This window comes from Danio rerio, chromosome 15 (assembly GCF_052040795.2).
Source record: "Danio rerio strain M-AB ecotype USA chromosome 15, GRCz13ab, whole genome shotgun sequence".
Classification (NCBI taxonomy): domain Eukaryota; kingdom Metazoa; phylum Chordata; class Actinopteri; order Cypriniformes; family Danionidae; genus Danio; species Danio rerio.
Window position 1 is genome coordinate 136,093 of NC_141035.1, and position 16,408 is coordinate 152,500.

Below are 16,408 nucleotides of genomic sequence, written 5' to 3' on the forward strand. Positions count from 1 at the left end.
GTAGGTGAATGTACACAAGGGATTATTTGAACAGTCAGTTTGAGCATGGAGGAAGTGTGTGGAGCTCAGCATGTGTACAGTCTGCAGTCTTCTATACGGTTTAAACACCATTAGGGAAAATAACAGGGTAAAACATGGGTAAAATAATGCTCAATGCTCTTTAGCATAGTCAATATATTCATGACAAATGGAAACGCAAACCCTTATTCTGATCTACACTCATGAGCACATATCAGAGATTAGGTGAAGATAATAAATGAGTGAAATGAAGATGACAGAGGAGAATTAATGAGTGTCAAACTGGACCTTCAGTACAGTCTAATACTACAGAGAAACAGTGATTATCTCAAAACTACTGACACCTTCTGCATATATAAAGACATTTATACTTTACACAGGACAATAAAAGCAGATAAATACATAGATGCATATTAATGAATGAACAAACAAACAAACAAATAAATAAATAAATAAACGAACGAACGAATGAATAAATGAATAAATAAATAACGAATGAATGAATGAATAAATAAATGAATAAATAAATAAACGAATGAATGAATAAATGAATAAATAAATAAATAACGAATGAATGAATAAATAAATGAATAAATGAATAAATAAATAAATAAATAAACGAATAAATAAAAAAATAAAAAAATAAATAAACGAATGAATGAATAAATAAATAACGAATGAATGAATGAATAAATAAATAAACGAATTAATAAATAAATAAATAAATGAACGAAAAAATGAATGAATGAATGAATGAATGAATGAATACATACATACATAGATAAATGAATAAATTAATAAATAAATTAACAAAACAAATTAATAAATGAATGAATTAATAAATAAATAAACGAACAAATAAATAAATAAAAAATAGACAAACAAACAAATAAATAAATAAATAAACAAAAAATAAATAAATGAATGAATAAATAAATAAACGAACAAACGGACGGATGGATGGATGAATAAATTATTAAATTAATGAATAAATGAATGAAATAATTAATGAATAAATGAATAAATAAATAAATAAATAAATAAACGAATGGACAGACGGACAGATGAACAGATGAATAAATTAATTAATAAATGAATGAATGAATAAATAAATAAACGAATTAATAAATAAATAAATAAATAAATGAACGAAAAAATGAATGAATGAATGAATGAATGAATACATACATACATAGATAAATGAATAAATGAATAAATAAATTAACAAAACAAATTAATAAATGAATGAATTAATAAATAAATAAACGAACAAATAAATAAATAAAAAATAGACAAACAAACAAATAAATAAATAAATAAACAAAACAAAAAATAAATGAATGAATAAATAAATAAACGAACAAACGGACGGATGGATGGATGAATAAATTATTAAATTAATGAATAAATGAATGAAATAATTAATGAATAAATGAATAAATAAATAAATAAATAAATAAACGAATGGACAGACGGACAGATGAACGGATGAATAAATTAATTAATAAATAAACGAATGAATAAATAAATGAATAAATGAATAAATAAATAAACGAATAAATAAAAAAATAAAAAAATAAATAAACGAATGAATGAATAAATAAATAACGAATGAATGAATGAATAAATAAATAAACGAATTAATAAATAAATAAATAAATAAATGAACGAAAAAATGAATGAATGAATGAATGAATGAATGAATGAATACATACATACATAGATAAATGAATAAATGAATAAATAAATTAACAAAACAAATTAATAAATGAATGAATTAATAAATAAATAAACGAACAAATAAATAAATAAAAAATAGACAAACAAACAAATAAATAAATAAATAAACAAAAAAATAAATAAATGAATGAATAAATAAATAAACGAACAAACGGACGGATGGATGGATGAATAAATTATTAAATTAATGAATAAATGAATGAAATAATTAATGAATAAATGAATAAATAAATAAATAAATAAATAAACGAATGGACAGACGGACAGATGAACAGATGAATAAATTAATTAATAAATGAATGAATGAATAAATAAATAAATAAACTAATGAATAATGAATAAATGAATGAATAAATAAATAAATGAACAGATGGACGGACGGACGGATTAATAAATTAATTAAGAAATGAATGAATGAATGAATGAATGAATAAATAAATATATAAATAAATAAATGAATAAAAAAATAAATAAATGAATAAATAAATAATTGAATAAATAAGTAAAAAAATGAATAAATAAATAAATAGATGGATTAATTAATGAATGTAAAGACATGCTGGACATTTCTTAGTAAGACTGGCGGAAGAGAAGAAGCAGAATTAAAGTGCATGAAGCCAGAGGTGTGCAGGCCTTCAGGACACCAGTACACACACACTCATACACACACATACATGCACATGCGCACACACACATTGGTATTGAAGGTTTAAGAGGACCATAGGTGGCTTATTATAAGCCCCTCCCCCAAACCCCACCCTCACAACACACCTGTGAAGAAATATTGATGTCAAATACCTCGTGAGGTCAGGCAGGTAACTACAAGCACACGAGGCATGTCCTTATAAACCAGTAATAGGGCACAATTAGGTCATAACCATAACATAATACAGAAAACAGTCCTTATAAACCATCAAAACCAGTGCACACACACATGCAGACACACTCACTCACACACACACACACACACAGTCTGCATTTCTGCATGTTCATAACACTTCTCTCTGTGTGCTTTATGACTTGTTATACTTACTGGTATTAAAACCAGGTCTCCACAACGTCAATATTTACTGGTATTGCTATACTTGTGGGGACGTTTGGTTCTCAATGTTAGGACACACAAAATCACACACACACACACGGCTGCTGCTGAGCTCCTCCAGAGGGCGCCAGAGAGAGAGACAGGTTAGTGCTGTGAGTGTGTGTGTGTGAGTGTTAGCAGAGCTCAGCGCAGTGTTCAGCCTCCTGCACACACTCTTCCTGCATCACACACTCCTCCTGCACACTCTCCTGCACACACTCGTCATGCATCACACACTCCTGGTCCACACACTCCTGCGTCACACACTCCTGCTCCTGCGTCTGGGTGTGAGGCGGCTGCCGTACCTCCTCATCTTTCTCCCGGATCAGCTTCTCGGTCTCGCTGTCGCTGACGCCGGGCGCTGTGGGGATGGGGAAATCTGTGCCGCTCTCCCGCGTCAGCTTACTGCTCAGAGCCAAAGAGCACAGGCCACAGCAGTGTCAGAACACACACACACATGCACTGCAGAACACACACGCACACACACACACTGCAGCCCACAGACACACACACACACACACACACACACACACACACACACGCACGCACACACACGCACACACACGCACACACACGCACACACACACACACACACACTGGGCCAAACACCAGGCTCATTCACAGTACATTAACCCACCCAGGGCTCCTCCTGCAGTAGATGTTGAGCTGGTCCTGCAGTCTTTAAAGGCCTCGTGAAATGAAGCTCAGTGTTTAGATGTGAGTGTCAGTCTGCTAGTGTTAATGTTATCTATAATCTGATGTCTGCAAATCAGAGACAAACTCCACCTGCAGCAGGTACAGCCCTGATCTCCTCATCTACAGTCTGCAGTTCGTCTCCTCCTCCTACACTGGATTGCCTTTTCGTCTCCTCATACTAGAGTTCCTCATCAAATCTGCTGACCAATCAAATGCTCTCTAGTGTCTGACATGCCCCGCCCCCTTCTTTTCATTGGCTCTTTTGACTCGCTTGAGCTCAAACACTCTCACTGGCAGAGCTGTGAGGAAAACTAAATGCTATTGGCTGTGTTTTTTTAGAGGTGGGGCTATTGTGTGTCCCACCCTCTCTCTTAAATGTCCTGAATATTCTTTGAGATTATGTCAGAAACTGAAAAATGCAGATTTCAAAGCACTTCACGAGACCTTTAAATCAAACCTGTGTCAATTGATTTGACTGTCACTGCATCATCAACCATATCAGCCAATCAAATGACTGCATTCCAGACTATATTTGCATATGGGGGATTCTAGAATTGCAGGTACATTTTGTGTTTGCACTCCAGTTAAGTTTTGAATAATTACATACATTTATACCAAGTTATACAGTATATAAAAATTGTGGCATTTTGTCAACTCTGTTGTCGTTATTTTTAACTTTGTTATCGTAAACTCTGTTACCATGTTTTCAACGCTGTAACCGTTATGGTCAACTGTTATTGTCAACTATGCAACCGTTATGGTCAACTCTGTTACCGTTATTGTCACTTCTGTTACTGTCATGGTCAACTCTGCTACTGACGACTGGATTACCGTTACTGGTAACCCGGTTACTGTTGACTCTTTTACCGTTGACTTTGATACTGGTTTAAAGAGCAATAAGTTAATAAACAGTTAGTAACAGAGTCATGGTTTCCCCATCACATTTAACCGTTCTGCATTAATAAACACTAATAACGGACTCAGCTTACTGTGGTTCAACATTTGCTGTGTGTCATTCCAGTTTAAGGGAAATAAGTGGAAGATGTACCCGCAGTCCTGGAATGAGTCACACTGTGAGAGATGTAATATGATGTTGAAATATGCATAAACATTAGATGCCTAATGTTTATTCATGAAAGACCTCATAATGGCATGTACATATGCAAACATCCGATGTTAAATCCATCCCATAAACACAGTCAAACACACATTTCACTGAAAGACTTGAGCCCCAGTAGCCTTGCATGCGCAGTCAAGAAAGGAAGTGACATCATCAATCAGTGTGTTGCAGAGGTGTGTGTGTGTGTGTGTGTGTGTACGTACTTGCGGTTGCGCTCCTTCACCACCATGCGGGTCATGCTCTGGATGCAGTGCGCTCTGTAGTTCTCGTAGTGTGTTTCCCGGGTCACGTCCTTCAGGTCCTGCATGTGTGTGCGCACCAGCATATTCCTCAGCTTCACGAAGTCACAGTGCGCCGGGTTCTCCACTGACACACACACACAGACAGACAGATAAACAAACACACACACACACACACACACACACACACACACACACAGATATAATTGTAAGGACTCGATGGCTGGATGTTGTGTGTCTGTGTCTGCATTAGACTCTCACCCTCCACGATCCCCCAGGGGTACAGCCGTCCTCGAACCCGCTTGCCTTTGGCTTCTACTACAGTGTTACTGCCAATCACAGCAAAGGGGATGCTGTCCTACAGAGGACAAAACAGCCATCCCGTCAGCCCACACACACACACACACACACACACACACTAAACACTACACATATACACACACACACACACACACACACTAAACACTACACACACACACACACACACACACACTAAACACTACACACACACACACACACACACACACTAAACACTACACACTACACACACACACACACACACACACACACACACACACACACACACACACACACACACTAAACACTACACACACACACACACACACACACACACACTAAACACTACACACACACACACACACACACACACACACTAAACACTACACACAGGTAGAGCTACTGATGAATGAGAGGAGCTGATGATGAAGGGAGGGGTTAATGATGAAGGGGAGGAGCTGATGATGATGAAGGAAGGGGTGATGATAAAGGGGATTGAATAATGAAGTGATTAATGAAGAAGGGAGGGGCTAATGAAGTAGTTAATGATGAAGGGGTAGTGCTAATGATGAGGAGGAGGAGCTGGGGATGAAGGGAGGGGTTATTTTGACGAAAGAGTGGTGTTTATGATAAAGAAGAGGAGCAGGTTGATGAAGGGGAGGGTTAATGATAAAGGGGAGGAGTTGATAATAAAGGGGTGGAGCTACTGATAAATGGGTGGGGCTAATGGTGAAGAGCTTGTGATGAAGAGGAGGAGCTACATGTGAATGGGGAGGGGCTATCAGACACTTAGGTTGTATTCATTGTTTATTCTGGATTGGGCAGGCTGTTCTCCACTCGTGATCATGCCGCCTCCTGATGGCGACTCATGGTAGATGCTATAGGGCAGCATTTGCTTTACTCTTCCGGCTATTAGTTTACTAATCTGGCAACCGCTACAGGTCAACAGGTTAACAGACTGAATTTCTGTTAAGTCAAAAAATGCCAGTGTTCCACTCGGGAAAACTCTAAACTCAAACACTACACAGTGTACAAGTGTGTGATTCGGCACTGATCCTGAAGCGGGTGTACATCTGCACCTTCAGCTCCTGGTCCTGCTGCTTGAACTCCTCGTCCTCGTCTGAATCACAGTCTGGAAACTGGTAGATCTTGATGCCGTACTGCTCGATCTCCTCTCGAATCTGCACAGCACACAGAGTTAGATGCACAGATATAAACACACACACACACACACACACACACACACACACACACACACACACACACACACACACACACACACACTTGCCTTAATCTTCTTCTTCTTGACCTCTAGCGGTGTGAGTGTGTCTGCTTTGGCCAGCACCGGGACGATGTTCACCTTCTCATGAAGAGCCTTCATGAACTCCACATCCAGAGGCCTGAGACTGACACACACATGCACACACACACACACACACACACACACACACACACACATGACTGAGAACACACTACACTGAGCTGACAACATGACTTTGCTCTTCTTCTAGTTTGTGTTTTGCTGCAGCAGTGAGCGGCTCTGTACAGAGGAATACAATCACTCATTTGTGTGCTGGTCAGGGGGAGACACAGCTATACCGTACAGCACTGACTTATTACAGCGTTCAGCGCTCTCGTTTACCTAGCCACGGCTGAAAGAGCAACTGCAGTTTTATTTGGGTAAAAGCAGAAAAATGTGCTGACTTGATCAGACAGCAGTGAGCACACGTGACCAGCAGAGGGCAGAGTTACATTAGAAGAGCTGGACAGGTAGATGTGTGAGCAGCACTTCAGAGAGAGCTGGATTAGGTCTTCCAGCAAAGCCTGAGCATTACAGTACACTTTACAGCACACTACACTACACTACAGCACAGTACACTACAGCACAGTACACTACAGCACAGTACACTACAGCCCAGTACACTGCAGCACAGTACACTACACTACAGCACAGTACACTACACTACAGCACAGTACACTACAGCACAGTACACTACAGCACAGTACACTACAGCACAGTACACTACAGTAGAACTGGTCTGAATGAGGTTTACTCTCCTGATGCTGGAGTTACTGCAGCTGAACACCAGAGTCTGATCAGATGGCAAACACACACACACACACACACACACACACACACACACACACACGTGTCGTACCCGTGACCGAAGGGTGAGATGAAGTAGAGGCAGCAGTGCACACGGTTATCCTGAATGTTCTTCCGGTTCAGCCCGCTCTCGTCTCTGAAATACTGTTCAAACTGCTGGTCGATGTAGTCTGCCACTGACTTCCAGCTGCAAACACACACACACACACACACACACACACACACACACACACACACACACACACACACACACACACACACACCACTGATGTAGGCAGAAACAAAGTTAAACTCGTATCCGTGTGGTGTACTCTGTGTTCAGGCAGGTTGAGCTCTGTGGTAATGTTAACTGTGGGGTTTTCAGGAACAATCTTTCCAGATTAAGCATTTCCAGTCCCCAAAATGATAATGTCATCTAAATGAGCAGACTAAACGTGAAAAAGTTTTCCATTTCGACTGAAAACAGCATACCGCACTCCACAAAGAAAAGGCTGACATATGAAATGATTTTCTCCATGAATAACACCCTCCCCGCTCTCCCGCATGACACTAATGCAGAATGACTGACACTGCAGTTCCTGGACTGGCCACTGGGGGTCGGCTACAAGATGGAGCAAATCCTCATAGACTCGCATGTTAAATTGACCAACTTTACAGCAGAATAAAGGTGTTTATAGTCTGGAACGAGCAGCAGATTTGGTGTGTATAGCTGATACTATCCTTCATGACAACTGAGAGAGGGTGAATTAAGGAGAATATCTCATCCATTTAATTGATAATAAGCTGTAAAATTCTGCATAATGAGGGTGTGTATGGCCATATATTCAATATTTGGAAATAATTAGCATGTTAACTCATGTCGGCAGCATCAGAACTCTTCTTTACCATTCTGTGTTATTGACGGCGTCCCCGAAGCCGGGCGTGTCCACGATGGTGAGCTTGAGCTTGACGCCCTTCTCCTCGATGTCCACCGTATGTTTGGTGATCTCCACCGTCTGTGTGATCCGCTCTACACAACACACACACACACACACACAACACTTTAACACACAGTAAAGGCACATTCACAACACTAAAAGCACACACACAAAGCACACACACACATACACACACACACACAGCGGACACACTTGCCTTCAGCGTTCAGCAGCTTGCGGTCTTTGTAGAGATCTGTGAGGAACAGACTGTTGACCAGCGTGGACTTCCCTAAACCTGACTCTCCTGCAGAGAGAAGCACAGAGCACTCAGAGTCTCTTTACTGACACCGTACAGCGGGTAAAATAAATATTGAACATTTCAAGATTTCTCCTGGTACTTCTAAATGAGCCGTTGACATGAAACTGACCCAGACTTTGGTCCAAACATAAAAATAAAAATAAGAAAGACATTTCAGAAGGAGGAGTTGTGTGTAATAAGAATGAAGAACACAGTGAGAAAGTGCTGAACTACTGAAATGTGCAAGCCCAAATCAGAAAGAGTTGAGACTTTGTGGAAAACGCAAACAGATAAAGAAAGTATAGTGATTTCTAAACTTACTCTGACCGTTTATTTGACCGCAGACAACACAACAGACATTATTAATGTGTTCCTCCTGATGACTATTGCTTTTCAAAATAAACACATCTTCCCGTTTTGGTTTATGCAATAGATTTGAATAAAGCTGGATCAGTGAAGCCTTCACCACTCTGTAGTGTTGCTGTTCCTTTCACAACACTTCAAGACGTTTAGGGACTGAAGACATCAAGTGAGGAAGTGTTTCAGGGGTCATTCTGTCCCATTCTTGCAGGTGGCCACTGACACAACCCCAGACCATGACAGAGCCGGGCTTCTGGACGTGTTGCTGGTGTCAGTCTGGATGATCCTCTTCTTCTTTGGTCTGGAGCACACGGCGTCCATTTCTCCCAGAAACACCTGAAACACTGCTTCATCTGAGCACAGGACACGTCTCCACTGTGTGATGCTCCATCCCAGATGCCTCCCAGTCCAGAGAAGCACTTCTGGACACTGTTAACATAGGGCTTCCTCTTAGCACAGTGCAGTGTTGGCTGGTGTTTGTGGATGTGACTCTGTATTGTGCTGCTTGTCACAGGTTTAGCGCAGTAGTGCTGAGCCCATGTGCTGATCTGCTTATAGATGAATGAGGACTCTTGATGCAGCGCCCCCTGAGGGGTCGGAGGTCACGGTTGTTCAGCTCAGGTTTGCGCTCTTGTCCTTTACGCACGGAAACTCCTCCAGACTCCTTCAGTCTTTAATGCTGTTCTGCACCGCTGAAGGTGAAATCTCCACATGTCTTCCTCTCTTCCTCTGATGAGCGTTGAGTTTACACACTTCACTCGTTTCCTCTCAATTTTCTCTCATTTTCTTCTCAAGTAGTATTTGTGGTCAAACTGGCGATCCTCGGCCCATCTCTGCTCCTAAAGGACTAGAGCTTTCCTGATGCTTTAATGAAGGAGATTCACACATGAACTGAAGTCCACCAGACACAACATCTAATATTGTGTGTTCATATTGTCTGCAGTCAAATACAAGTCCAGGTCAATTTAGAAATCCCTACTTTCCTTTTTATTAGCGTTCTGACCCAACCTTTTCTTATTCGGTTTGTATTTAACACTTTAAAAACCACGATGTAATGTGAAGCGTTTGATTTGTTTGGAGTTAATTTTCTTTTTAGTAAATAAGCATTACCTGCCACCATGAGTGTGAAGTCAAAGCCCTTCTTCACAGATTTACGGTGAACCTGGTTTGGCAACGTAGCGAATCCCACATACTCCTTATCCTGGTCCTGCCAACAACAACAAAGCAAAGCTCAGTGTGACTTACATCGAGTCCTCCATGTGTGTTTACCTGTTCATCGTGTGTTCAGTGTGTGTGTTTGCCTGATCAACATGTGTTCAGTGTGTGTGTTTGCCTGGTCATCGTGTGTTCAGTGTGTGTGTTTGCCTGATCATCATGTGTTCAGTGTGTGTGTTTGCCTGGTCATCGTGTGTTCAGTGTGTGTGTTTGCCTGATCATCATGTGTTCAGTGTGTGTGTTTGCCTGATCATCATGTGTTCAGTGTGTGTGTTTGCCTGATCATCATGTGTTCAGTGTGTGTGTTTGCCTGGTCATCGTGTGTTCAGTGTGTGTGTTTGCCTGGTCATCATGTGTTCAGTGTGTGTGTGTTTGCCTGGTCATCGTGTGTTCAGTGTGTGTGTTTGCCTAATCATTGTGTGTTCAGTGTGTGTGTTTGCCTGGTCATCGTGTGTTCAGTGTGTGTGTTTGCCTGGTCATCGTGTGTTCAGTGTGTGTGTTTGCCTGGTCATCATGTGTTCAGTGTGTGTGTTTGCCTGGTCATCGTGTGTTCAGTGTGTGTGTTTGCCTGATCATCATGTGTTCAGTGTGTGTGTTTGCCTGGTCATCGTGTGTTCAGTGTGTGTGTTTGCCTGATCATCATGTGTTCAGTGTGTGTGTTTGCCTGATCATCATGTGTTCAGTGTGTGTGTTTGCCTGATCATCATGTGTTCAGTGTGTGTGTTTGCCTGGTCATCATGTGTTCAGTGTGTGTGTTTGCCTGATCATCATGTGTTCAGTGTGTGTGTTTGCCTGATCATCATGTGTTCAGTGTGTGTGTTTGCCTGGTCATCATGTGTTCAGTGTGTGTGTTTGCCTGGTCATCGTGTGTTCAGTGTGTGTGTTTGCCTGGTCATCATGTGTTCAGTGTGTGTGTTTGCCTGGTCATCGTGTGTTCAGTGTGTGTGTTTGCCTGGTCATCATGTGTTCAGTGTGTGTGTTTGCCTGGTCATCGTGTGTTCAGTGTGTGTGTGTTTGCCTGGTCATCGTGTGTTCAGTGTGTGTGTGTTTGCCTGATCATCGTGTGTTCAGTGTGTGTGTTTGCCTGGTCATCATGTGTTCAGTGTGTGTGTTTGCCTGGTCATCATGTGTTCAGTGTGTGTTTGCCTAATCATCTCGTCTCATGACAGATATGGCCTGAGTTTCTCTCTGGGAGGCAGAGCAGAGATGCCGGGCTTCAGCTTGTAGTGAAGCAGGAAAGATGTAGGGTGGAGTGTCATAAACCCAAAAAGAGCCTCACGTCTTTAATTATCATCTTTTACAAAGACCACCAACAGGATCCATTAAAAAACATGTCATTAAAGTGTAAATCCATCCTCCCGGAAAGGAAAGGCACATGAAAAGCACACTCAAGAACAAAAAGTAAAGAGGCAGTATTTCTGTGATACTGAGACCACCACAGCAGTCCTGTTCCTGATGTCTGATCAGGCATGCCAGGTCCAGGAGCATTTCCCATTCCAGTGACAGCTCAAAACCCAACCAATATAAATAACACAATTGCTGGATTCCCACAAAAGCAAAGGTTTACCATATCTTCTCTGATATTCAGTGATGCACACACTTGTAGGTAGAATGTACATGTTAAAGTATTGACTGACGCTGCCCACACCAACAACACTTCAATTTCTGAGAAAGACACTTAGAAGAGTTGCTTGGCGTGTGGACAGTCCTGCACACCGAATACAGCAGGCCGGATGACCCTGCGTAATGATGAGAAGAACAACAGCTCTATATCTGACATCTCTGCACAGAGGGATCATGTCTGATCATCTATTGGTCTCACGCATTCATGTCATGCTAAATTGAAACCTGCTTGCGTTTGGGTCTGCTGCATTCACAGTATGAATGGAAGTCATCGGGGTTAAAAGTGCAGTGTAGCTGCAGCTTCACGCCTGGTTTATACTTCTGCGTCAAGTGACCGGCGTAACCCATGGTGCATGCAACGCCTGTAGCTGTGCATTTATACTTCTGCTGCTGTCTCTGTTGGTCTGCATTAACACTTCTGAAGTGCTAGGTGGCAGTGAGGTGTAAATGTTCCTCTGTGTCGAGTTTCTTCGCTGCTGTTTTGCTTTTCCTGAACACTTCCTGGATGTACAAGTGGCTCAAACTCGCTCATTTTGAGGCAGGAACCGGCGGACGTGCAACAACTTTAACTATGAGGTAAACACAAAACAAAACTTTCCATCCAGAGCTCCTTCACCGGACTCCACACTTGTATACAATCGCTCCATCCTAGGCGCGCCATTCGCGCGGCTCTCGGTCCCGCCCAGACTCGTCAGCGCTACCAAGCTGACCAATCACAGAGCTTGTGCTACGCGTCGTTGCGAAGTCTAGTTACATTTTTTGACAGGTGCACGTCAGTGACGGCTACGGCCATGGCGAATGGCTATGCGTCAGCGCCGTAGCATACGCCAGCGTTTGACGCAGAAGTATAAATCAGCCTTCGCTCGCTCACTTGTAATGCTCTTGGGTTGTCATGTATGCATTCCAAAATCAATGTTCATTAAGAAACGAGACTGATGAGAAAGAAACCCTTTGGCGGCTGCAGCACGCTATGAAAGTAAACCAGCACAGCGCCATTTAATTCTCCAGCCACTGCACTTTCAGGAGAGCCCCATTATGTGGGAATACCATCAGCTGGGCAACACTGCACAGTGCCGGCGCTGATCACATGATCACAGCACTTTCATATGCACTATGGTACTGCAGGGTGACCACTTGTACAAGGGACTTACCAGTGAATACCATGGTTAGTTCCAGCATGCCATATGGTGTTATTAATGATGTTAATAAGTAGAGAGAGTTACTGGGAGCGATACAGTGGGGACTGAACTCTATCCCATTACCTCAGTGGCATCGTAGGGGTCATAGCGGCCCCAGGGGCTTTTAGGCCTGGACGGGCTGATGGGGGACGGCAGGCTAAATTCCACACGGCCCCGCTGACCCCCGGTTCTGGATTCATGCTCTCCGGGGCCCCTTGGTGCTGCCGCAGGCCTCAGGGTGGGGGTCCCGGGGGTATGGGGTCTGTTGTGTCCCTCTGGGGGTGGGGGGCGTCCCATGATGTGCTCCAGCTCAGAGTCCTCTGAGTCTTCCTTTGGGAGGTGCTGGAGGGGTCAGGGGGAGGTCAGGGCCAGGACACATGGGTATGGGCAGAGTGGGTAAATATGGGGCATTTAGGTCATGGAGAAGAAAAGCAGACAGAAACAGAGCATACAGTGTTTAGATGAAGAACACTGCACATGCCTACACCACCCGCAAACTCAATCCCTCTAAATACTCTGGGCAAGATTAAGCTGACCACAGTAAGAGTCGGACAAGGTTTCAGAACTGGTAGTAAAAGGAGTGATCAGTGCTGTTAGTGCCCTCACAAGACAACAGCAGGGACGCTAATACTCCTGCACTCACATTCACATTTAGCAGAAGCTTCTACAGCGACTTACAGGTGAAGATAGCAGAAGCACTTCAGATCATTAGAGTAGAAGTATAGAAGCGTTGCAAGTCTGTTACTAAATAACTCTTCATGTATAGGGAGAGGAGAGAGTGTGTCCTACAGGTGGTTTGTTAAGCCCACTCACCTGTGAAGGAGCACACCAAGAATTGCAAGATGATCTCCAGAAACCTGGAGCCTGGATAAGACAGCGTCTGGTGGAGACGACTCAATACACAAGCTGAATGTCATGTGTTGTGACTGTAGAGAATGACTCCTGCTCTTCACAGCCACATCACTCACTACACCACAGGCCCCAGATCAGTGTCTTCAGCAGACGCCTGAACACTGAAGAACTCAACACATGGGCTGTGCTTTATTGAGCTTCTAACATGCAGACCTCATTGTACAAATCTCAAAATATGAAAGTCAGTAACTGTTGTCATGAACTCTACTAAAGGCCTGCTGTTGTGATGTTCAAGTAAAGGACAGGAGCTGTATTAATGAAGCCGGTGTTATTAGCACACTGACAGCAGGGCAATGGGACAGTCTCCTGTGCGGCGCTCAGGTTTCCGCCGCTCTGTTCCAGATTAATAATGCATTGGGGACAGGGGATTCTTGTTTAAGGTGCAGACATGAAGCTGTACACTGCAGAAGCAGCTCTATAATGGTCATATTGTCAGTCTATTACTGCAACATGCAGAATGAAAACACTAAACTGAAGAGAATCTGCCTGACACACATCCCTCAGTGTCCAGTTTTCCTCTAAAAGCTTGTCGTCTGCAGGGTCAGCAGGTGCCCAGGGCAGGGGAACACTCTGGATGATGATTAACCCACACTTCAAACATCTAATATAGAATATTTAATGATGAGTATGAAATAGGGGATGAAAGTAACACCTTTATTTCTGTCCCGCTGTTAATAGCCTGGTCTTATTCTTACTTTCACATATGAGCATGCAGTGCTTAGAGAGTCTGAAGTAGAGTGTGTCAGTGTCAGTGTAAGAGTGTGTTACTGCTGTTTCCTTTATCAACATCAACTGCACAACCCAATCTGTCTGAGCAGTTGATTAACACAACTTGTAGATAATGTCAATAAAAAAGGGAAGGCTTTTTTGAGAAAAATATACATATACATATATATACATATATATATAGCGACAAATCACACACTACTCAGAGGTTCACATGGAGATATATTCAGCTGGTGTCCAGAATAATCATACATGACTTTCTGTCCTGAGGGATTTCCAGAGCTAGCAGTGGAATAATCAAGAGCTGAGCTAGTGAGGCATGCTGGAACACTGCCACTGAGAGAAAGAGTGCAGAACAACCATAATCATACTCCAGTTATGACCCCAAACACACACACACACACAAACACTTCAACACACAAACACACACACTGCCCCCCAAACACACACACTCAAACACGCACATCCCAGGCAGGTCAGGGGAAGGCAGGGGTTATCAGAAAGAGGTGGGGCCTATTGGAGAAAGGCGGGGTCTATCTGGTAAAGGCGGGGTCTATCGGGAAAATGTGGGGTCCATTCGGGTAAAGCAGGGTCCATCAAGGTAAGACAGGGTCTATCAGGGGAAGGCCGGGCCTATCGGAGGAAGGTGGGGCCCATCAAGTTAAGATGGGGCTATCAGTGACAGGTGGGGCTTATTGGGGTGAGGTGGGGCCCATCAAAGTAAGACAGGGCCTGTCAGGGGAAAGAGGAGCCTATTGGGGAAAAGCGGGTGCGTCAAGCTAAGGACGGTGGCTATCAGGGGAATGCAGGGCCTATCGGGGTAAAGCAGGGCCCATCAAGGGAAGACGAGATCTATCGAGAAAGGCAGTGTCCATCAAGGTAGGACAGAGCCTATAAGGGCAAGGTGGGGCCTATCAGGGGAGGGCGGGGCCATCAAGGTAAGACAGGGGCCTATCATGGGAAGGTGGGGCCCATTGGGGGAAGGTGGGGCCATCAAGGTAAGACAGGGCCTATCATGGGAAGGTGGGGCCCATTGGGGGAAGATGGAGCCTATTAGGGGAGGGGCTTCAGTACCTTCTCCACTGCACGTGCGCGGGGCTCAGGAGATGCTGGCATTGAGTCCTGCTCATCTGAAGCAGAATCAACCTCAGGGTCACTGTCCTCCATCACTACTGCAGTTACTGTACACTCTACACACACACACACACACACACACACACACGGAGGAGTGTGTGCAGGACAGGATCAGAGAACACAGACAGATGAAGTGATGAATGAACATGATGAACGGGCAGAGCTTCAGATGCAGAGTGTGTTCCTCAACCCAGCAGCACATGATGATGATGATGATGATGATGAAGACAGTACTGTCAGACATGAACACTGAGCGGCTCCATCATGCCTCTCCTCCTCATCTCTCTACACTCACACTAGAGGTAACATCATATAGTCAATGAAAACTGCACCAGCATGCATTCATCTGATGCTCACTACTTAGTCGACACATTATAATGCATTAATCAGACGCAATGATGAGCTGATGACTATAAACTGATCATCTCCACTGCTGAGAGGATCATGAGGAGACAACCTGCTGATCTCCACTGCGTCAGGCGCTGATTAAAGAGGAGGAACTGAAGATCATCATCAGAAGGTCATACCACACACACACACACACACACACACCACTGACACACACACACACACACACACACACACACACACACACACCACTGATTATTACTGTTTGCTGCAGAGAGAGAGAGAGAGAGAGAGAGAGAGAGAGAGAGAGAGAGAGAGAGAGAGAGAGAGAGAGAGAGAGAGAGAGAGAGAGAGAGAGAGAGAGAGAGAGAGAGAGAGAGAGAGGCTAATTACAGAGAT

General features: G+C 43.1%; 1 protein-coding gene and 1 long non-coding RNA gene across 51 annotated transcripts in view; one reads left to right on the forward strand and one right to left on the reverse strand.

Annotated features, from left to right (window-relative positions):
- septin4b (septin 4b) overlaps positions 1 to 16,408 on the reverse strand; it is a 54,694-nt gene that overhangs the window by 6,432 nt on the left and 31,854 nt on the right. For 27 of the 50 annotated variants that reach the window (XM_087282191.1, XM_087282190.1, XM_087282203.1 and 24 more), the window contains exons 2-10: positions 9,984 to 10,080; positions 8,433 to 8,519; positions 8,184 to 8,307; positions 7,351 to 7,485; positions 6,480 to 6,597; positions 6,271 to 6,372; positions 5,156 to 5,252; positions 4,859 to 5,021; positions 3,145 to 3,244 (exon numbers count right to left, since the gene is read on the reverse strand). In XM_087282191.1, coding sequence (XP_087138317.1) covers positions 3,145 to 3,244; positions 4,859 to 5,021; positions 5,156 to 5,252; positions 6,271 to 6,372; positions 6,480 to 6,597; positions 7,351 to 7,485; positions 8,184 to 8,307; positions 8,433 to 8,519; positions 9,984 to 9,993 — 936 coding nt within the window. In that variant the 5' untranslated portion in view covers positions 9,994 to 10,080. 50 annotated transcript variants of the gene reach the window in all.
- Positions 9,663 to 14,389, forward strand: LOC147840478 (uncharacterized). The gene is made up of 3 exons (XR_015509007.1): positions 9,663 to 10,132; positions 10,354 to 12,060; positions 12,568 to 14,389. It is a non-coding gene; the product is annotated as an uncharacterized LOC147840478 (long non-coding RNA).